Consider the following 23,955-nt stretch of genomic DNA (forward strand, 5'->3'; position numbering starts at 1 on the left):
CCCATCCCCAAGGCCAACCACCTGCCCTGGGCAGCACATGCTCTTGTTTGAGGTTTGTTTCCTTTTCTTCTTTTCTTTTTTTGGAAATACTTTATTTTAAAAATATAGTAGCTGTGGAAAGCAGCCCTCTTTATAAACGCTCGATGCCAGAGTGAAATGCATCATCGCCAGCCTCACTACGAAGCCCTCCTGGGTGCCCGCCTGCAGCAGTGCCGGTGGGGCCAGGGCAGCGGCGCCGGATGCTGCAGGTGGGGAGGCTTGCAACGGCAGGGAGAGACCCTTCTAAAAATAGAAACATTGTGCTGAGTTGTTTGGAGTGAATGAAATCCATAAAATGCCAGCATTAGATCAGCGTCAGCTTGTCAAATATTGCTCCCAGCAGGGTTGGCGTGATGCACTGCTTGAAGCGCAGTGCCCCTTGTCCTGTGGTGAGGGACCCATGCTGGCTCCCAGCCCTGCTCCCTGCCACAGGGCTTGCTGCTCTTGGCCATCGCCAACCCACAAGGACACTGGTCCCTGGGGCAGCCCAGAAGCCCCAGGGAGCCACTATAAATAGGAAATTGTAAACACAACCATTGGAGATAAGAGACATCTACAATCACAGGGTTTACTGGTTCAAACGTCCCACTTTCCCCCCCAACCCATACACCTATGCCCCTGTCCCCACTCAATAAAAAGGTCTTCAGTAACAAAATCTTCGTTCCAGGCTTGGGGTAAAGGTGAGGTTCTCAAGGAGTAAAAAGGGACTTTGCAACCCTAGCAGTCTTTGCTCAGGAGTGATGGTGGCGGGAAGGACAGACGGAAAGGGTTAGCTGGTTCAGGTCCTTTGCAAGTTCATTTGGTTTGTCTGGAGGACTCCTAGGGTTATACCTGAGATGAAGACGTCTAGGGGACACTCCATAGCTCAATTACAACGTGGTCGGTGTTTTGTGCCTAGAAGAGCCCTCGCTGGTGGGATTTGTCCATCTTGCTTGCCCATGCAGCGAGAAAGCAGCATCCCTCCTCTGCTTGGCACAGGGCTATCTGAACCAATGCTCAGCTAGGGGTGACCCCTCATGTGTCAAGGATCTCCCTCGTGGGTGATGGCTCGTGAGGGATGCCCTGTGTGCTGTGGATGCTCTGGCTGTGGGAGAGGGAGTTCTGCTGGAGCTTCCAGAGGAAACTCCTTCACCTGACGCTTGTACTCGAGGAAGGTGCATGCCTTGGTGGCAATTGCGATGATGTTCTTGCCAATAAAGATGGTGGAGACCCTGCTGTCCTGGAACAAGACCATGTTGATAGCCCGGATGAAGATGGTGACGATGTTAATGGTGACCAGGCTGAGGACGGGGTAGAGCATCATTTTTTGTGGGGCAATGTGCTCCCCTTGCATGCTGATCTCACTGAGGGACACACAAGGCAGGATCAGGAGGAGTATGTAGCAGTAGAAGAACATGAGCCCCTCTGCCCAGATGGGCAGGCCGGTCCTGTGCGGCTCCCACAGGTTGGCCTGGATGTCCAAGATATCTAGCAGGTCAAGGGCCACCCAGAAGAGGCGTCCCCGCAAGTCCTCTTTCTTCCGAAAGGTCCGTATGTACTCCATGCTGTCCAAGGCCACCAACACCAGGTAGAGCCCGGGCACACAAATAGAGAGGAGCAGGGTCAGGGCTTTCCTAGCCACTGTCTCCAGGTTCTTTTTGTCTGCTTTGTAATTCTGAAAGATGAAATACAGCTTGATCTCCAGCACAAAGATGTAGAGGAACCACAGGATCATGGCATAGCCCCGCTTGGCCGTCTTCACCTCTGCCCCCACCCACACTGCCACGTAACGCAGCACGATGAGGAAGCAGATGTCCCCCACCAGCACGATGATGCAGACACCAATCTTGCGAGGCCCTTGGTTCTGCTCCACCAGGTACGCGTCCATGAAGGCCATGCTGGTCATGATGACGATGGTGGTCAAACAGACATGGCGCTTGTCGGGCGGTGGCAGCACCATGATGAGATGAGCAGCCCTCCCTCCACACCAGCACTAGGGGAGCGGTCCTGTTGGAGGGGCAAGGGGGTACATCCACAGCGAGCCAGGGACCAAGGGCTGCTCTGTCTGCCAGCCCCAGGAAGAGATCCCTCGAGGAGCAGCAGCTCAGCTCCCACTCTCCTGGGGTTCTGGGCTGCCCCTGCAGACCCTCTCCCAGCTCTTCACCCTTTGCTGGCTCTGCCCTGCAAGCACCTCAGCTCTGCCACCAGCCCTGGCTTGCGAAGCAACCCAGGCACCCTCCGCCAGCAGCAGCCAGGGCTCACAGGCATGCAGGGCCTCCTGGGCAGATGTCCCTCCTCTGTGGTGGGTCCCCCATTGTTGTCAGGCTCTCCTGCAATCCCACAGCACTAATGCACCTCCAGGTGTCGAGCCCCAAATCCTGGTACAGATCCCTGGAAGTGCGGTAGGTAACCAGGCAGCAGGCAGACCTGGCTGGCAGGGCAGGAAAGGGAGCTCTCCTCTCCCCAGCAAGAGCTCACACTCCTCCGTGGTCTGGGGGTGTTCTGCTGGGTCCTCACAGGGCACTACCTTCACATCTATCTCTGTGGGGCTGTGCCATGCTCCTGCTGCTCCCAGCTGTACATGCATCCCTCCATCCCTGGAAAAGATAGCAGAGAATAAGCATTAGGGTCTCTCCATGTGCTGGACATGGATGGTGAGGACAACAGCTCCCCATTAGCTCCCACCACACAGCAGCATGATCTCTGTTCCCACCAGGTAATGTCCCACTGCCAGGACACCCACTACCATGCTCTGTGCATGGCTGAATATAGAACAGGTTTTTACTCAGGACGAACACAGCCTAGGGTGTCCTGCATGGAAACATGGTGTGGTGCCTTTACACAGGCACTCTCCATCCAAAACTGCTCAGCAAGTTCAAGCCTGGGGTGCTACTGCAGAGAAAGCTGAGGCACAACCGTGGTGGAGACAGGCAGATCCATGAGTGTGCCATGATACCGTGAAGTCCCACTGGGGGCCGTGGCACCCTCAGCTCCACGTATCCCAGACCAGCTGTGCCGTGGCTGCAGTGGGGAGAGGGACCCACATGCTCTGCAGAGGTCCCATCCTGGGCATGGCTCTGCTAAACGATGGCCATGGGGTTTCACTGGTGACTGAGGAGGGGAATACTCATCTTCCAGCAAGGAATAAAGGCAAGCTCTCCAGAGAGGACTAGGGATTTCCTCACTGCTTGAGCAGCCAGCTGGCTGGGTGTGAATGGGTGCTCGGGGTGACAGGTTGCAGCAGTGGAAGGGGTAAAGCAGCTCGCAGGGTGTGGGGTACTTTCCTCCTCGAGTAGGAGTGAGGTTCGGGCTGGCATGTGGTGCTTGGGCTGTCCCCAGCATGGCAGGGGAAGGGGCAGCAAAGCTGTCCCCAGGATGGCACAAGGTCCCAGCAGGTTTCTGGCTGGGCACAGCTGCACATGGCCACAGCTCCTTCTCACCATACTGTGCTTGTGTAACTAATCTGTTAATCTTTCCTGTGCAGGGACCCAGTCCCAGGAAGGGAAGAGGTCCCAGTGCACTCAGGAGTACTATCAAACTGCTTATGGAGTGGAGGAGACAGATAATGGTCACAGTCAGATATCCCCATCACACGCCATGTGACAGCTAGCCCTACGTGCATAGCAGCTCTCTGGGAAGAAAGTGCTTGACCCCACAGATCCCCCCTACAGATCACCACATCTCACCCTGTGGATCCCAGCTGCTGTGGTTGCCTCTGCCCATTGGAAGGGAACCATGGCCCAGGGATAGCTCCAGGAACTGTCAGAGGAAATCGATGCCCTTGCCAGAGCCTACCCAGGCTGTGGTGGCACTGCTTCTGCTCCCCACCGGCTTACATAACTGCAAACCTGGGCTCTCACATCTTTTAGGGAGAGGCAGAGGTGGAGGTTGAAGGGAAGAAGCCAAGCCTAAGGAATTGCAAGCCATTAAAAGCCTGCCCTACTTTTCATGGGGAAGTGTATTACAGCTGCTTATGTTTATGGGCCTCATTTAAATAAAAGCTCTTCATGGAGAGGAGAATAAAGAAGAGAAAGTGGGAAGCCAGGTGACTCAGAGCCAGCCGTGAGGACGTGTGCCTGAGTAGGTGGACACCAGGGATAAATGTACCTTTGTCCTGGCTCCTGAAGGATGTGTCAGTCGAGGATGTAGTGTTCAGCAAATGTTAGCATGGGATTCAAAGTCCCCAAGCTGGGACCATTCTGTGTCCATTGCTAAAGTCATGCACAGCAGGGAAAACTGGCATGTTAAAATCATTTCTCAAACAGGAATTGCCCAGAAAGAAACCAAAAAGATGGGGGGAGGGGATTCACGTGTCCTTCTAAATGGTGATTCCCAGGCAAGGCACTCACTGCAGCTCCACTCTTACCAGCATCTCTGCAATGTCTTGTAGCTACCATTTAGGGCTTTGGTTTGTTCTTTCTTGAGGTTTTGGATAAAAATATACAGTCACTGCTGTAACTGCTTTTAAACTCATGCCAAGTTTTACAGGGGATTTATAGCCAAGAATAGACAATTCCAGATAAATTAGGTCTTTCAGAAGGGAATAGCACTTTTTTCCTTTCCCCCATAAGTATTTATGCCTTCAAAAGACAGTGGTTATTTAAAGGGCAACGGGTACAACACAGCGCGTTAAGGTTAGGAAGCAGCTTGCTTGTAAATCCTGCCCCTTTGCTCCTGTGTGCTACATGTGTGGTCTGGAAGCTGGGGGAAGGACAGGCTTCCAACCCAAGCTATCCTCATGCTTACGTGAAAGCACACAGAGGAACCCTACCCTACCTCTCAGTAAACACCCAGGGCAGTGGGCAACACTAATTCATGGTGTTTACAACAGCAGCAAACAAGTCTTTCATTGCTGGTGCTGAGCAGGCTGTTTTCAGCAAAAAAAGAGTGGATTCTTTCCTCCCCTCACATCCTAACGATTTGTAGCAGCTTGGTATGGGTTTGGTACACATGTTCATTTGCTACCATGACCTTCCAGAGTGGAGTAAGGGGATCGTGGGGCTGAGCTGAATCACAAGGCTCAAGTGCTGCTTTCTCTTGGGTTAAATCTGTATTACCCAGGGCTGTATTACCTCTCTTGCCTTTTGGAAATAGTTTCAAGCTTTTGCTGCAGTGCAAGCTCTTCTTTCCAGCTGTGCAGTAGCTGGTATTTTTCTCACTTCTTGCAGCCTTGGTGCTATATGGAAACATGGAGGTCTGTACCGATCCATGGAGCAGAGCTCGCCTGTTTGCATGAAGCGTGACCATCCTACCAGCAAGGGGGCACATAAAACTCTCCTTGGAGGACTATTAAAAAAAGCAGGTAGTTTTTAAGCAACCATTACTCCGGAAAATCCCAATTCATAATTTTTAAATGACTGCATTTGACAGTACATCCAGAAACCGCTTGAGAAATGTGCTGGATAAACAAGAAAATGAGCATGTCAGTCACAAGAGCATATCTGAGGCAAATATTTGTTTAGACAAGTATTCACAAAATTCTTCCTGCAGGAATTCTTGTAAATAAAAGGCAGCTCACCTGAACGTAATGAGCTCGGAGTGTTACGGTTGCCAGCGAGCCAGACTGGCAGCTTCCTAAGGGAAGGAATCTAGTACCCTTTGCATCCCACTCGGTGTCAGGGCTCCCACAAGCAGGTATTGCAGTGATGCTTCACTCTTCGCAACTATAGGCCTCCTTACCAGGACAAGATTCAATCCATAACTGCATATTCTCCTGTACCGCTATCCTATGCAAACATTTCTGTTGCCTGCACTGGAGTGAGCAAACACACTTGGTAACACCCACAGCAGCTTGTGATCAGCTGGTGAGACGCAGCCCAAGAGGAGTATCCAGCCACACCAGTGAAGACTGACAGCACAGCACAGGGATAGGCAGCAGCATCATGTCCCCTCTCCACCTGGTGGCTTTCTTGGGGACACCCCATTTCCCGGTGGAGACTGCCCCTTCCCAGCATCCCTGCAGGGCAGGAGGGGTTGCAGTGGGAATGGGGGAAGTCCACTGATTTCCTGAAAAGACCTGGAGGTCCTGCAGGTGGGTCTACACCTAACTGAAGTGCAGGGTTTGTACTCTTCACCTCTGCCCTGCTTCCTCTGGCACCAAGCAAAAATGAGCAGCAGAGGTGCAGCCAGCCTCTGTCCTTATTGCTCTGGTCCCTTTGTTCTGACTGGAGAGTTATTTCTTGGTCTCATACCTGTTTTTCCAGCCCTCATGGCTGCTACAAAGCACCTGCAGTTGCCTGAGGATGTAGGTACTATTATCCATTATGTATCCACTATTATTACTAGGGACAACGTAGACCCCCTCAGGAAGCTCTCGGGAGAACTGGCTACACAAGATTTGGAGAAGGCTGAGGTTCTGAATGACTTCTTTGCCTCAGTCTTCACTGGAAAAGGCTCTGACCGCACCACCCAACTCTTGGAAGGCAGACGCAGGGACTGTGAGAATGAAGACCTTGGGCCCACTGTAGGAGAGGAATTGGTTCGAGACATCTTAAAAATCTGAACGTGCACAAGTCCGTGGGTCCGGATGAAATCCATCCGTGGGTCCTGAAGGAGCTGGTGAATGAAGTTGCTAAGCCTCTGGCCATCATATTTTAAAAATCATGGCAGTCAGGTGAAGTTCCCAACGACTGGAAAAAGGGAAATATAACCCCCATTTTCAAGAAGGGGAAAATGGATGACCCAGGGAATTACAGACCAGTCAGTCTCACCTCTGTGCCTGGCAAAATCTTGGAGCAGATTCTCCTGGAAGGCATGCTAAGGCACATGAAAAACAACAAGGTGCTTGGTGACAGCCAGCATGGCTTCACTAAGGGGAAATCCTGCCTGACCAATTTGGTGGCCTTTTATGATGGGGCTACAGAACTGATGGACAGCGGTAGAGCAGTTGATGTCATCTACCTGGACTTGTGCAAGGCGTTTGACACTGTCCCACACGACATCCTTGTCTCTAAATTGGAGAGACATCAATTTGATGAATGGACCACTCAGTGGATAAAGAACTGGCTGGATGGCCGCATGCAAAGAGTTGTGGTCAATGGCTCAATGTCCGGCTGGAGACCAGTAACGAGTGGTGTCCCTCAGGGATCGGTGTTGGGACCGGTCTTGTTTAACATCTTCATCGCTGACATGGACAGTGGGATTCAGTGCGCCCTCAACAAGTTTGCCAATGACACCAAGCTGTGTGGTTCAGTTGATACGCTGGAGGGAAGGAATGCCACCCAGAGGGACCTTGACACACTTGTGAGGTGGGATGATGCCAACCTCATGAAGTTTAACCATGTTTTTTATTTGCTATGTACCTGTAGAATCCCTTCTTGTTATCTTTAATATCCCTAGCCAAGTTTAATTCTAACTGGGCCTTATCTTTCCTAATCTAGGACAAGGGGTAATGGGTTAAAACTTAAACAGGAGAAGTTTAGATTGGATATAAGGAGGAAATTCTTTCCTGTTAGGGTGGTGAGGCACTGGAATGGGTTGCCCAGGGAGGTTGTGAATGCTCCATGCCTGGCAGTGTTCAAGGCCAGGTTGGTTGAAGCCTTGGGTGACATGGTTTAGTGTGAGGTGTCCCTGCCCATGGCAGGGGGGTTGGAACTAGATGATCTTAAGGTCCTTTCCAACCCTAACTATTCTATGATTCTGTGATTCTGTGTGTGCTCACAGCCATGCTTCATCATCAGCCCTGGTGCTCTGGAAGAAAATTAAACTGTGCTTCCCATTGCAATTCCATTACCAGTGTCTGCAACACATCGCCACATGTGATCAGTGCCCTCCTGCATCCTCTCCCATCTCTGCTCCCTGCCTGTGCCTGGCATTACCTGACATGGCATAGGCACTGCACATGAGAGCCATGCAGGTGCAGGGAGCTGCCAGCACAAACCCCATCTCCCAGGTCTGAGGAGCAAGTGGCCACAGACAAGCCTGGAGGGCTTGGGAGCCACTGTCAAAACACAGCTTCATTAATGCCAGCCAGCGCATACTGATCCCTGGCACTACCTGCCAAATTAGTTTAAATTATTTAAGTGATTTGAATTCTGTCTATAAATAAAAGAGGGAGGGAGTGAGACAAAAGTACACACAACACACTTCCCAGGTAGTTAGGATGCCACACTGCTTAAAGCTTCATTTGCACTTTAATTGCTGCAATTTATTCCAGGTTTCCCGAGTGTAAATCCAAAGTTCCCCTTCACTTAGTCCTTCCACCCTCTGAAGAGCTGCTACTCCATAAAGCCCTTTCCCTGACTGGCAGTGCCCTCCCCACGATGCCATGTGTCACAGCACCATCCCCAGTGTGGGGCTGATTGAGGTGATGGCATGGCCACCTTTTGCAAGGACTAAAAGGCAGAGCTGCATGGGTGATGGCATCATTCACCAGCAGCCAGCCACGCTTCAGGGAGCAACTAAGGAACAGCCAAGTGATGGGCTCTGGCAGAGTCGGGGCTGAGGAGTGGCTGTTAATTGCTTACGCCTTTTGTGACCCACTGAATTATTATGAGTGCACCGCTTAAGGATGGTGTTTATAGGGAGAGCAGATCCTCCTCTGGCCAATAAACAGTAAATCATGTCATCCCTGTGCCACTGCATTTTCCCACCTCACCTTGCTGAAAATCAGGGCTGGTGGATATCTCATTCAGCCTCACTGACCTGCAGGCTGGGATTTCATCTCCACCATGTGCCCTGGGCAGACACTGGAGACTGACAGAGTTGGGGATGCTTATACCCTAGGGAGTAGGGAAGATCACTTCTGGGCAGCATCTGTGCCCTGCCTTCTCTGAAGCAGTACCAGTATCTCAAGTGCATCCTCTGAAGGAAATGAGATTGAGGAAGATTTTTCCGGACCCTGCCCACTAATTGTGTCTGAAGGAGGAAACAGCCCACTTGCTAATGATTACAGATAATTTACCCTGTAGGCACATGGAGAAACAGGGAAAGAGCTGCAGACTGTTCCCAGAACCTGTCCGACATAAACAATACATCAGGGCTATGAGACACAACCAGCTCCTTCTTATACCAATGAATGCGTCCACTGTGCCCTTATCCTGCAAACCTCCACTCCCTCAAGGGGTTCATTTCACCCCCTTTCCCCAAAAGAAACCCGAGCAGAAAGTATCAGACCTGTTCCCTGAGTGGGAAAAAAATAAACCCACCCTCTTGAATCATGTCATTTTTGTGATGTAGTGGAGAACTGCTGCTGTCCCAAATCAGAGCCCTGAGCAGCACAGATGGCCCTTTGTGTTCACAGCCCTGTCCCCCATGGCTGTCCTGGCCAGGGATCTCCTGTCAGTGCAGGCAACTGGATCTGCTGGGAACAAATCCCTGTTCACAAACATTCTGAGCTTCATGGTATTTGACAGACGTGCCAAAAAAAAAAAAAAGAAACAAACACAAAAAAAAGGCTTTTCAGGTATTTTGGGTGTTTAAAGAAGGTAAATTATTAATTTTGACTGGTACAGAAAATGTTAAATTATAATACTGTGTTTTGACACTTCCAAAACTATTGACTATTTCCCCAGCAAAATGTGCTGTTTCTGAATTGCTTGACATTTCCAAGTCGGGTGGATTTGCAAGATTTCACTCTGATCTGTAATAACACCCTGATTTAAAAGTGTTGAAATCCCCCACGATTTGTTGGTTTGGGCATGCAAAACGGGGAGTGTTTAGCAAACATCTGGTTGCATGTGTGTTTGCCATGGTGAGAGATGTACTTGGAGCTCAGTGCCCCTGCGTGAAGGGCCCAGTTGTGGAGGTGTCCCCCATCCTCCTCTCCCTGCACCCTATGCTCACCTTTCTACAGATCTTTCCCCACTGGGGCTGGGGCTTTCCCTCACCCTGTTACTTCAGATGACCTCCTGGGCCTCCCTCACCTATAGGGAACTGCTTCTCCTCTGCCAAAGTTCACCAGCACTTTCCCATGCCCCTGCCCTTCCAAGCTCCCGTCTGATCCCACTGCTCCTGCAATCCCTGCTCCCAGCTCTGACTCTCCCAGGGGTGGTATGAATTGCCCCTGCCAGGAGAATCTGACCCAGCTATACCCTTTTTCTGTTTCCCAGGCAGTTTATCTGCTTTCTTGAGACACTGATGGATTTTAAGTGTTTCCTCCAGCATGATCCCAGCCCACCCTAATGTGTCATCAGTAGATATAGCCACCACCCCTGCTGGTCCCCTAGCCAGGTCACCTGGGATGGTGTGTGTGAATCTCTGCCAGGTCCCCAGATAACCTCACAGTGTCAGTATTAGGGGGAAGGAAAATACAGAGACAGCTCACAGTCCTCACATGGATGCTTTCCTCCTTCCCCATAGATGGAGAATGGAAAAGTTCCCTGCTCTTGTTCATCCTTGTCCTAACTCTCCTGGGTGCTGGCAGGGAGGCACAAATTTTCCTGGAAGCACTGCTCCCCAGCATCCCAGAGTGCCCTCAGCACTGTTCTGGCAGCCTCAGGTACCCTTTGCCTCATCTAGGCATGACGGAAAGGGACTCAGCTAATTAAAAGGAAATGAAAGCTGGTGTGTGAAGCTATAAATAGGAGAGCGCTGGGAGCTTCCTGGTGCTGGAAGCATACTTGCAGGGGAAGGGGCTGCTGAGAGCTCTGGGGTAGAACTCTAGAAATCTCCTAGGGAAGCTGCATCCGAGCTCTGCAGGTATCTCCTACCTGTGTGAGAGGGTGTTAGGCAGGGATTATGCTGCAGTAAATACATGGCTGAATGGATGAGGGGCTAATTTGCAGGTTCTCTTCTAGAGACTGGGGCAGAGAGGAATCTGCTAGTTTCTCTGACCTGGGGCCAGACTGGATGTCAGACTAAATAAAGGCAGTAGGTGAGAGACCCATCGTCTTGCCTCCTCCCTCACCCACATGATGAAAGGAAAGGCTGTGGGCAGCAAGTGGCTGATGCATATAAACCAGGTCAAGTTCAAAAGGGAAGATGTGGGAAGACATAGAGGTCTGACTCTTAAGCTGCAATGCTGGAGAACCCTGCTATTTGATGCTGAAGGTATTGAGCACTTTCTGCACTTTCAGTGGCTTTTGTGAGGTGCAGCAGTGGCTCCCAGAGCAAATTCTGTGCTGGAGTACAAGAACAGTGAGAATGTCTGTGTCTTCTCCTGCCATGAGAAAGCTTCCCCTTATCCGTCCTACATAATTTCCCCAAGTGAGCAGAGGGCCTGGGCGCTTGAGGAGAGGATGCTTCGGCATCATGTAAGTGGGGAAGCACCTCTGGAGTCCGATCAGCTCACCTGCCAGCCCCGAGAGAGCTCCTCCACAAACCACAGGGACATCTCTGTCCTCCTTGGAAGCTGCCTCGGGCTTGTCCCTGCTGGCAATCGGAGAGAAATAATCATGCCTCTGTTATTCCTTCTCAGCCCCGAGCATGGGTTTAGTGGAGGTGGGATGAGCTGGGCAGTATGTAGAGATTGATGTGGGCAGGCTGCTGCTACTGCAGCCGTAGGTCTGGCCTTTGATTAAGAGCAATTGTTCTGCTCTTAATTAACACAAGGCAGCTGCTGGCTGTAGAATGGAGGAGCAGAGCCCAGTGACCGTGGTAAAACAGAGTGTGTCTGCTGGCTCCCACTGAGCCTGGCAAGGCTACCTCTCCCCAGCCGTGCACCCAGGCTGTGTGCAATGCCACCTCCAAACCTCGCCAGGGAACCACAACCCAGAGGGGAACTCTCCCCCTCGAGTAATTCCAGGATTCAGGTGCTGTATGAGCTAGAAGCAGAGATGTAGGGGAACCAGTTAATCTCTGGGGTAATTTTGCTGCTCTCTGTTCTCCCATTAAGATGGCAATGTTGGCAATGCCTGGCTGCTCCCACAGGGTTTATGCCCCCATCTGTTTCTCAGAGACCTTCCTGAGACAGAGCCTCTCCTGTGACAACAGGTCTCATCCTCTGGTGACACGTGGCATGCTGCTGCCCACCCAGGTCTAAGGCAGCCATCTGCCCTGCATGGTGTGACAAGCCTCCCTGTGAACAGGAGTGCAGCTACTTAGCCTGTTGCTTTTGCATCTGAGCCAGCTCCCCATGAGATGAGAAGGCATCTCAGCTATTTTTGCTGCCCAGTGACTTGTGAGCAGGCAGCAGGCATGGGTGTACGCAGTAAAAGCTCCACCATGGAACGGTTCTTTTTTAGAGTTCAAGTGTCACAGAGCATGCCTCAAACCTTGGTAACACAGGGACAGCAAGCAAGAAACAACTTGTGGATAACCTGCAAGACCAAGGGACTTTTGCATTGCCAGGCACTTGGTGAGTTTCTTTTGACAAGGCAGGCCCAGTGTTGATTATGGATGACAACAGCTCACTAGCTGTCATCATGAAATGTTAGCACTCCCAGTGGTGCACCCTCCGGCAGACAGACACCTATTAACTTGTCTGGTCTTAAATCATGGTTGAGTCATGGTACAGCGTTGGTGGTGCCACAGAGCTGGAGACTGGCCTCAGTGGACTCTGCTCTACATTTGCTCTACATCATTTAAGTCTGTGCTACTGCCAGATCTGAAGGATGGTGTGCCAGTGGGTCACAGTGTCTCAGAGGACAGCAGGCAGATATGGTTGGCCCCACATGTAGGCACCAAGCTCAGGGTCACTCTCCCCATCCTGTGTGTGTGCCTCAGCCTCCGGGGTGGGGGAAATGCTGGTATCTGCTGCTCTGACATTGCTTGGGTGATAAGCATCGCACCCATCTCAACACACTGCAAGAAAAATAATGCTAGCCCAGAGGTTGCCAGGGAGACATTTCTCTTCCTCTGATTTCCAGCCTTCCTTCTACCAGCCATCTAATAAATCTAATAAAATCTGTCTTGCCAGTGTCTAATTCAATTCCAGCATCCAGAGACTGGACTTCTTACATCACTCACAGACCTAAACAGCTATGTCCCTGGTGCACAAGCGAGGCCAAGGGGCTGCTGCAGGCTACTCCAGAAGAGAGCAATTACCTGGGATCAGAACTCACTCTCCCAATCAATTATGATTGCAGGTTTTTCTTGGGTCTCACTTAACTGAATTATTTAGATGCTTGAACAGCATGGGCAGAGGCATCTGATGACTTCTAGACTAAAGTCAGGGCACTAAATGAGGTGCACTGTGTTTCATCTTGAGGATGACTCTCCACAGCACCTCCTGTTTACACCTCCATGCAGCAGTTGGCAATCTGCAGTGTGTTCAGCCTAATGCCACCTCCAGTGAGCAGCTGGGCTTTGATTCCTGCTCTAAAGGTGAAGCACTTCCAAAGTCATGTGAAAAGCTGTGGCCAAACCTACTTCCCCAAATTTGCTCCATCACTTGGAAGCACAGGGGCAGAATGGTGGCTCTGCTCCAAGGAGCACCTTCTGATTCCTGGCCCCAACAGGGTCACATTTCAGCAGAGCTTAGAGGATCACAGAGCCAGGGCTGCAAATGCCCTAATCTGAGCTTCCAGGAACATGTCTAATGAGGCTTTCTGGTTTTATCTTCACAAGGAGGATCACCCATGCTGTGCCAAACACTGCTAATGAATGACTGCAGAGCTCCCAGCGGGAGGGATTTGTGTTTCCACAGTGCTGTCCTCCCAGTGGTCCCCCGCCTGCCTCCCAGGCAGTGACACAGCAGTGCTCTGAGCCACTTGGGAGCCAGACCAAAAGGTTTTGGGAACTGCTGCAGCCCCTTGCATGGGCACCAGCTGGCACACACCCAGGAAAGGGTTGGGATGGCCAAGGTGAGCATGTGCTGGGGGATTTGAAGTAGCAACCTGTATATCTTGGTTGGGATCTCTAGTACCCTCTCTCTTACATCTGTCCTGAATTGTCAGCCAGTCAGAGGGATGCTTGCACACACCTTGTGAGGTTCAGACCACCGGTGGCTCAGCCAAAACATCTGCGTGGTGTCCCTGCAGGGGCCTGAGCTGCTGTTTGGGCAGTATCCCATCGTGCAGGAGGTGTATGCTGCTTGTTTCGCCTGGGACCTGTTTGGAATGAGCTGTTCATTTGCATGAGCTACTGCTTTTCCAGGCTTGCTTTGCTACAGAATCTTCCCCTTCTCCAAAAAGAAAAAACCTTCATTAAAAAAAAAAAAGAAAAAAATCCCAGTCATCAGTCCTGCTTGAGGACTGGGCTTGCCAGGACCCGCATGTCATTCTGGCCTGTGGAATGGTGTGCACCAAGAGGGTGAGCAGGCAAAGTGCAGGAGCCCTGTCCCCAGCACTGGGCTGGATCCTGGGCTCCTCTCTGCCAGATCGCAGGAGACGAGGGTGCCTGGTGCGGAGGCTGCATGGAGAGATGCTGCGGCTTTCCCATCCAACAGCATGAGCAGGCGTCCTCTACCCCAGGAGGATGTGACAATTTGCTGTGCTGGAGCTCATTGCCAAGGAGATAAAATATTTATGGCTGCTCTCTCTTGCTTCCCGTTTCAAGCCACGGTGACTTACTTGTTACAAATTTACACACGTGTAAAAGATGTTAGAGACATCTTTACATTTCTTCTAAGTACAAAAGGTTTATTTCTCCATGTAACGTTTTGCCAGTCAGAATTAGACACCCCATCTACTGTGTGCCTGCATTTGTTCCCAGCTTCAGTGCTCATTTTCCTCTTGGTAATGATTATCATTATACTAAGAAAAATGGGTCATTTAGAGCAGTTTCTCCCCAAATGAAAGGCTGTGGGATACAGGATATCATTAAAATTCTAAACCTGACTTCCAACCTCAAAAGCAGGCTCTTGCTATTCGGGTATCCCTGCGGAGGGAGGAAGGGAGGGAAGGAGAGAGGGTGCACGATGAATGCGCTTTGGCCACAGAATGACTGGCTGAGTCCACGTGGCCTTGTGCTGCCGACATCTGCACTGGCACCAAACACCCTGGGCTGAGGCTGTGGCCTGTGCTGCTGACACACAGACTCCCTGCCTGGCGGTAGAGGGTAGAGGCTGCCTCCCATCCTCTCCAATACTGCCTTCCCAGCCAGCGCATCCACAGGGTTTCCATTGTATCTGCTTTCCAGCCCCGTTCTGCGTGGGACAGTGCAACCAGAACAGGCAGTGGGAGCTAATTCCTACCATAAAAAGAGCAATTTAGCTCCTCCAGGAGCGACGTGGCTGTGTCAGGTCCCCTGCAGAGGTAGAGGCTGGCAGGCTTAAAAGCCTGTGCTTGGACAAGAGAAGAGAACAGGCTGAAGTGCACAGACAGAGCATCCCTGGAGGCAGTGCCTGCCTTGCCCTAGCACATTGCTAAGGGCTGAAGTCACCTCTGAAAGTGCCAGTGCTGTTCCAGGGGCCAGCTGGCTGTGAGCTATGATCAGCCTAGCCACTGGCCCCTCTAACATCCTGGTCCTCACTACTGCAGGTGCCTGGAGATGGAGGAGGTGCTTGCCCAGGATCTCCTCCCACCTTTTCAGCTCTGGATTCAGGCTCCCAGCACCACAGTCCCTGCCAAGCTCCAGACCGATTCCTTGCCTGCTCATTTCTGTTGGTAGGAAAGCATGCCCTGCCCAAGCTTGGTGGTAGCTTTGTCCACCACAGGTCTCCCACCTGTCTGGTGCTGTCTGCTCCCTGATCTCCAGCATGCTGCTACCCCAGAGTATCATTTCTATCTCCTGGTATCTCCAGAAGAGTCTTCATAAGAAATGTTTTGCTTGGAAAGGCTGTGCAACTTCTGTGCAAGCCTGAAATTGTTGTGTACTGAGCTGCAAGGCAAACCTAATCCGTTTTACAGCTTAGCCAGCTGCTGAAAGATGTTATTTAGGAGCAAGGAACTGCTAACTGTTTTCTCCCCACTGTGAAATGGTAGGGACAAGGGATATTCAGAGGACGAGAGATGAAGACTGACTCAAAATGGCTAATTTAGAAACATCCTTTAAGAAGGGAGACTTGCCCCAAATTGTCAACTTTTGAAGTTGTTTCTTTCTAACTGTGCTCAGAATGGACTAATTTTTCATTCCCTTTTTTCACATTTTAAATCAAAACACGTATGGAAAGCTCTCTTGCTGCTGCTCACAGCCAAGCAAACACCATGGTTAACATCACGTCTCACATGTGGGATGCAGGAACAACTGCATCATCCCACTGCAGTGACTACATTCCCCTGCTCCACATCACAATATTGACCTTGCATGGTCACATCCATGGAGTTATTAGTGTGCATCACTTCCAGGCCCTGGTGTGCAGCTCTTCCCATGCTATGCAGTCCCCAGGCACCCAAAAACTGTGGCAGCTGCAGAGCTGGATGCCCCTCTGGGAAGACAGGCCAGGATGGAGGGAGGCAGGGGAGCATGGGTGGGATGCAGGGCACCCCTAGAGCAGGTCGACTCTCCTCCTTGGGCCCATGTCTCCATTAGGGGTGTTTGAATGACAAGTTAATCTGGGGCTAGTGGATAGGCTGAAAATTTAATATAAACTATTTCTGTCTGACCACCATTTAGTTATTTTCATTTGGTCTTTTGAGTAAAATAAAGAACTGCAAAGAATGGTTAGGAGTCAACCGGAATGCTTTGTTCAGCCTCAGAAGGACATCCTTTCTCTCTGGGATTATTTTACCCTCCTCCTCCTCCCCTCCTCTCTGCCGCTAACTTTAGATTGACTTTAAAGTAGCAAACTGTTCAGACTTTTCAGGAAGAATAAAGAAGATGAACATCACGTTGTGTGGTTTGGTGCAAAACATAGCTCCAGTGGAAAAGGATTCAAACCTCATTCCCAAGTAACTTCAGACAAAGGAAAGCGCAATAAAACCTCTCTCTGTCCGTTAATGGCCACGAAACCATCAGCTCCTAGTGGGAGGGAAGCTCATCCCTGGCAAGGTGGCAACAAAGTGTGGGACAGATCAGACATTTCCCATTTTTCTCAGTGAAAATGTGAAAGGCAGCAAACGTCTTTCTGGCAGGTATTTCTCACTGAATTTTCCACTGTAAGAGGCACAGGAAAACTGGCATTGGTAGAGCAACAGGCATCCATCCCTCCTGGGCAAAAGCAGAAACGATGAAGCCCTGCTAAGAAAGCAGAGGGACTGGGCGAGACTGGGGGTTGCTGCAGCCTGGGCTGCTGCTGAGCTGGCAGAAATCCCACTGGGCTGCAGAGGCACAGTGGGTGCTCTTCCAAACAGCTATTATTTTCATTTGTATCCTGAAAACTGCTCTTGGAGACCCTTCTGCCCCCCCTAAGCACTACAGGAACACTTGGCACTGATTTTCTCCCTCCAACCCTTGCTCAGCCTTACCCTTTGCAACCCTCCAGCTGGGCACACCACCACCCTACCATGGGGGTCCCATGGCCATAGCTCCTTCTTTCTGCCTGATTTGTCTCATTAAGCATCTGTTTCTCATTAGGATTCCTGCCAGCCAATCTCCCAGCATGGGGGGACCCAGGGGACCCTCTGCCATGGCAGCTCCAAGGGTGCTTGTCTGCTCTGTGGCCTCATACATTACAACAACACTTCCCTGCATTTACATATTTGCATGAAAAAAGCCATCACCTGCTCTCTGTAGTTAATTACCTTGTGATCAGGTAGCTAACATCCATCACAGAAGCATTATGAAGGCCATGCCTTGTAGCTGCCACCAGCTCCTGTACGCAGGGACGTCTCTACATCCAATGCAGCCACTGCTCTCTCGGTACAAGCAGCCCACAGCAGCTGGGTATAAGCATGGAGGCCAAATATTGGACAAAAAATCACCAATTTCTGTTGTGTGAGAGATGTGGCAGGAATGTACAATTGAGGGGGGTGTCCTCACTTTGTCTGGTGCCTGACTAGCCCCTGTCATCTTGGGGGAGACAGCTTTGAGGAGGGTGCAAAGGAGCAGGGCAGCAGGCACCAGGCAATGGTTTAGCGCACCGCAGAAGCAGCTGCCATGCATTCCCACCCTGAAAACAAGAGGCACTAAGGACCTCTGTCTGTACAGCTGGGAAAGGGCATTCAGACATAGAAGCCAATGCAGCCAATTCCCCCTTCTAGGAGAAGCAGCAGTAGCTGTTCACTGTCTACACGCATGGAGCATCTCTAGCTCTCTGGGGGATGATCTCTGTAATTTCTGCTATTTCAGACTTCAGTGAACCAAGTGAGTGCAAAATGCAAATGCTGCTGCAAGCAGCCAGGCGTGGGCTGTGTTTGCTCCTACAGTGCACTGGGAGGGTGCCCTGGTTGGGGGCTCATGGTTCTCCCTTTTTTGGTCCTGGGAGAGCCACATTTCCCATCAGGGCCAGGGCTTGGGTGCTCTGCTAAGGGAACCTGTGCTTTGGGATGTTGCTGCCCAGCTCTCTAACAAAGCAGCACCCACCACCAACATATTGCTGTAGGATATGGGGATGGTGGGACCCTCCTTTCAACTTGTACGGTGTTCTACAGAGCTCTAACCCCCTCCTGATGAGAGCATGGCTCAAGCCATTCATCACTTAGCTCAGCTTTCTGCTCACTCAACTGTAGGCTCCTGCCAAAGGAGGGTCTGGCCCCTGAGCTGTGCTTCGCTGGCAGGGCAGCACTCATTCTTCCTTCCCTGGGGATAGCCATTAGTGCCATTAGCTCTGCCCACCCAGCTGCTCCCCCTGGTGAATGTTGGCACAGGGAGGGAATGTTGCTCAGAAGACCTCTTGGCCGGGGAGGATGTATCCCTGCTTGTTTGAGATGCTCTTTGGGCTTTTTCCCCCAGTGTTTTAGTTCAGCTCAATTTTGGGGTGTTTCCTCCCACCTTGAGAGCCCCACAGCCTTTCCCTGACCTCCTTCTTTCCAAGCCCCTCTTCCCAGTCTCCTTTGTGTGTCACAAACATTACCTGCCCCTGTGTGATGTGATGTGCTGGGGCCATCTTGCCTGTACTGATAGGTGTTTCTAATTACGCAGCTAAACCCGATGTGATGCTGCAGGAGCAGAGTGAGCTGGCCCCAGCAGGACATGCTCTCCACCTCCTGCACTTCTCTGCCTCTCAGTAATAAGTGCAGCTCCAGCTTGTGGTGTGATCTGGGGTTCAACCCCCCACAGATCTCAGCCCTGCTTCCTGGCTAGGGTAGTGGGTCCTCTGACCGTCCAAACCTTCCCTGGTCCTAGAACAGAGCTGGATGAGGAGCACGCTGTTTCTGAGAGCTCTTACATGAATACTGAGTCATCTGTGGCTTTTTGGGTGCATCTTTGTACTCCTTTCCCATTGAAAGCCCATTTCTTTGTGCTGTACTCCAAATTAGCTGAAGTGTACTTGCAGGAGAGGCTGTGGAGAGCTGTCATTTCTTTCCTCTGAGCTGAAATACAAGTGGCTTTCTGCGTGATGCTTGTGTGAGCTACATCCTACAAGATGCCATATGAGCCTCTGGCCCTGAGCAATGGGAGGACTGAGAGAGCACAGCTACATTCAGGCTCACGCTAACTTGACCTCAGGTCAGCTTTAAACTGATAGGGTACACCCAGTGCAAATCCTGAATTAGTCCAGTTTTATAATAAAATAACTTACACAGCTTTCCACTGAGTGAATTACATGTGCATAAATATAACCTCTCTGTAAATTTAAACAAGGCCTCGGAACACAGCTAACCACTTGTCACTGTACACATCTCTCATTGTGCACGTCTGCCACTTTCAGATTGCCACGAATGCTGGGATCCCCTTCTCTGCTGAGCAAGGAGTCATCCTTCCAGTTCACACATGCTTTGGTCTACCACAGTCAACGGAGCATCTTCAGTGAGAAAACAATGCAGATAAGGAGGAAGGAAAGAATGAACCTCTTATAGTAAACACAGGGCACATCTGTGCCCTTTCTGCTAGCTGATAGACATGCTACACTGAACACTGGCTCCTAGGAAGTCATGACTTATCCCTTTGTCTTGCTAGACAGCATCTGCTGCTGGTGAGATTATAGATGGACTGTTAGAAGTGATAGTAGATGCTAAGATCCCATTACAGGTGTCACTTTTTCTGTCAACACATTGGGAGTTTGTATCTGCAACTTCTGTTTGGTGATGGTAAGCTCCGAGAGATGAGGAGGCTCCTCAGTGTCAAGTGATACACATGTCATGGGCTGCAGATAACCCATAGTGGCAGTTTTGGGATTCTGCAGCAAGCAAGAGCATTACTCATTTTGGACAGTGCTCACAAGGGAAAGTCTCCATAAAAGTCTCTATTTTTTGGTACAAATGCTACATATCAGGAAGATACGGAAAAGATTCATGAACACTAAGCTGGGAAAGGCCACTCCATCTTCCCTTTCCTACTGCACTGAAAGTAGTAAAAAATTTGGGGGGCTGGGGAGGGGGGGAGGGCAGTAATCATAAACTAAACGGTCTATGCTAGGTTCATGTTCAGAACTCTGAACCTGAGGCTTGTCTTCCATCCCAAATTTAACCAGGTATCAGCTCACTGCCTCAGAGCACCCAGCAGCCAATGGGACAAGTGCTGCCTTTGGCTCTATATACCCCTGCATACCCATAGGAAAGAAAACGGAATGGGTAATTTTATCCCATCTCACCAGAAGCAAAGCAGCACACAAGCCTGTTCTTCCTCTCCTCTAAGTTTAGCCCAACAGTGTATTAAATAGCTGCTACTGGATTCTCGCCAGCCCCTACTTAGCTAAACTACCTGACTCTGCAAAACAGCAGAAAATTCTCCATTCTGTGTCATTCCTGATCCTTGGGAAAATGACCCACATCCATCAGGAAACTTGACCCCCCGGGCCTGCAGAAAGCCGGTGTAATTTGCAGAAATGGGTGAAGCAATGAAGGCTTTCTTGTGACATTGGGCATGTTTTCCATGGACATACTGCTGCATGGAGCCAGGCTGCTGGAGTCTCAGCTCAGAGCTCCCTCTGTCCCACTGCTGTAAGCCCATGAACAGTAATGAATAAATCTGTCCCTGCTCACTTACAAATAGTTTATAAAAGGTTCATAAATGATTTCTAGATGTTTTAATGAATAATTAATTATTGCATGGTCCATCAGGTCAGCAGATTGCTTATAGCCATCAATTGCAATGTCTGCTGATGAGCTTATACGCATCAGTAGGACTCCACTGATGTCTGCATTGGACTTGTAGCATCTATAAAGTGTTAATCAATAATTAATATATGATACAAGTGCTTTTAACTAAAAGCTGTAGAAGGATATTGGAAAATGCACTCTTGGAAAGCTATGGGCAACCCTGTGAGCAAACATCTGTACCTGGGTTTAAATCCCTGCCTCCAAGGAGCAAATTTGGCAGAGAGGTGCCAGCCCAGCCTGCAGGCAACCTAGCCCCCTGAAGAGCAGCAAATTTCCCCCTTTCAAGGCAATCTGTTTGATTCAAGAGAAACTGTGCCTGGCATGGGCTGGGACAAAGCAGACCGTCCTGATTCCCTATTTGAGCCTGGCGGTGGAATGCAGAGATGCCTGCTCCAGGGATCTTGTCCACCTCCTCTCCATCTGCTGCAGAACCGCCTTCTGTGCACTGACTGCCCCAGAGAAGGCGCTGGAAGCCAGGAAACACGGATGTTAGGGAAACCCAGAAAAATTCCCAGTTCTGTGGGGCTCTGGCCTGCATCTCTGGGCATGAAAGTGCTTTTCCCTTCTGGCCAAAGGATGATTTGGGGTGAGCTGTTACTCACCTGGCCTCAGCATCCCCCTCTGCCAAGTGGAGAGCATGACACAGTGAAATGCAGTTCCAAGGAGCTGTGCACTATAGCACCACAAGGCAGTAATGTGTATGATGTTTGGCCTCCTTAACAGAAGTGCTTTATTATCATTAAACGCTGAGTGTTTCTGGATGATAAAAGCAATTAAGTGTAAATAAAGGTAATGATCCATTCCAGATTGCATCCAAAAGGTATGAAAATCCCTTATAAAATTACCACCCAGGCACAGAATTGTACCTAAATATCTTTATAATGTAAGACAGAGAACTTTGCTTACAGTCAAAACATTCATAAGGCATTCAATTAGCCACCGGAGGGTTCCTTAGTATTCCCTAATTCTCCACAAGCATAGAGGCAATTACGGGAGATTCTAACTTTTTAAATTAAAGACAGGAGAATTTAGATAAAACCTGTTCCCAGGTTCACCCCAGAAGGTACATGAGGAGCAAATTTCATGCAGGTAAGGCTTAATTTACCACACAATTTAGTTCAGAGGCAGAGCAAGACTCTTCCTGCGCGTTTGCTGGAAGATCCTTCTGCATGAGGAGGGACAGGTATGTGATGAACTGTTCTGTGAGCAGATCCTGAGGATGCTCCTGGGAGTGGCTGGGGCACAGTGCCATCCCTTGTCCCCTCCTGCTCTCTCTGCAGACTCCACCACCCCTGCAATGTCCCCAGGCCTTTCCATAGGGATCCCATCCCCATAGCAGCACCACTCTGGGGATGTCCATCATGGGGATTCCTGTCCCCCTTGCTCCTGGCCTGTGGGTGCTGGCAGCAGCCCTGCATGAGTGGCACTGGGTGTCTATGCCTGCAGCCTGTGCTGCCCTGCTGCTACTCAGTCCATGCACGCTCTACCATGCATCATTGCTTGCCATGCCTAGGGACTAATTTAGGTTGGAAATAAGGTGTATATTTGTAACGGGTAGTTAATGGTGAGGGTAATTAATCACAGCAGCAGATTAGTGAGGGACATGATGGATTTCCTGATCCTGACATCTTTAAATCACAATCAGTTTCTCCTTCCAGAACTGCTCGGGCAGAGCCAGAAGCAATGGGATCAGTGATGCATCACCAGTCAAAACCTTCCCACAAACCAATGCCACAGTGGGATCCCTCCTCCACATCCACCCTGCCATGGGGTATCGAGCTCTCCCACCCCAGGAGGAGGCAGCAGAGGGGAGGATAACCTCCCCCCCCCCCCCATCAGGGCTTTGATCGCTTCCTCCTGATTTGTATTTTGAAAGCCTTTCAATGGATCAAAATGTCAGATCTGTAGTGCTGCCAGGAAACACCATTTTCTTCTAATAAGCAGACAGCAGCAGAGCATTTAATCTCTGTACCTGCCCCGCTCAGTGGCACTGGCAGACCTCTCCCCTTCAGTGGGGGAGCAGCACCCCAGAACAGCCCCTTCCCTGCAGCTTCTTGGGAACTGCATAGCCTTACACATCTGCATGGGCGTCTGTTTCCCTCTTCAGGGCTGCTCCACACTATGATGTGGCCTCACACAAGCATCGGTAGCCGGTCCTAAGCATCTGAACCTCCCACAATGAGCGGTTTCATGATCACGGCAATACTTTAAAAAGGAAGCCAAAGCCATGCCTTTCACTTTGCTTTCTGGCTCCTGAGCCTGCAAGACTGTCTTGGCTCACATGCAGAGCCTTGTTCTCCAGCTCCCAGTGATAGATGCTTCACACTGGCTTCCAGTGCAAGCCAAAAATCTCCTGCAGCCACACAAGAGCCTGCTTCCTAGGTGGCAAGGATTGCAAGGCTCTTAATGCAACCATAGGGGCCACCAGCCCCACACCCCAGCCTCCCCAGTGCCCCACAGGGCCTGAAGGGCCCAGGCAGGCAGAAGCATCATGGGAAGCGGCTGTTTGAGCCCCAGTATAGTTCTGGTCTGTGGGGTGCCACCAGGACTCCCATCCTCCCTTGAGCTGGCTGGTACAGACCTCTATGCGAATCACCGCGTGGGCAGGGAGGAACCACATGAGCTTCTCCTGACCCCATCCCACTGCTGCACACCGAAACCCTTCCCATAAAGCCAGTCCAGTGGCTGTGCATAGGAAAAAGTGGAGGGGGAAGGAATGCCACTGAAAGGTGAAGTTAATATAGCTGCATAAGTGAACTCAAGACACTCAGCACAGGAGGAAGCAGGAAAGTGTAATGCTGAGAAGTACTTTATTTGCTGGAAAGCAAAGCTCTCTGCTACTTTTTCCAGAGCACTTGAAAACCTGAGCACATCCTGACTCCCTCAAGGCATTCCCTAGAAACCTCTGGCATTCCCCGCTCTCTGTGGGTACCAGACAAAGGGCATGCAAACTGTTTAATCCCACACTACAGCACATTTTGATGCTGCTGTTTTGCCAGAGCTGAGATCACTACAGCAGAGGCCAGCTGCAGCAGAC

The 23,955-nt window shown here is 50.6% G+C and overlaps 1 protein-coding gene across 1 annotated transcript in view; it reads right to left on the reverse strand.

Annotated features, from left to right (window-relative positions):
* Window positions 1-593: 593 nt before the first annotated feature.
* The window catches only part of TMEM121 (transmembrane protein 121), a 37,541-nt gene continuing 14,179 nt past the window's right edge, over window positions 594-23,955 (reverse strand). Inside the window, exon 2 of the mRNA XM_061345385.1 lies at window positions 594-2,615. Coding sequence (XP_061201369.1) covers window positions 1,061-1,978 — 918 coding nt within the window. The 5' untranslated portion in view covers window positions 1,979-2,615 and the 3' untranslated portion in view covers window positions 594-1,060. The remainder of the gene's footprint in view (window positions 2,616-23,955) is intronic.

Source organism: Neopsephotus bourkii, unplaced genomic scaffold, assembly GCF_033783945.1.
Source record: "Neopsephotus bourkii isolate Nb327-2 ecotype Australia unplaced genomic scaffold, CSIRO-AGI_Nbou_v1 NB_234, whole genome shotgun sequence".
NCBI classification, from domain to species: Eukaryota; Metazoa; Chordata; class Aves; order Psittaciformes; family Psittacidae; genus Neopsephotus; species Neopsephotus bourkii.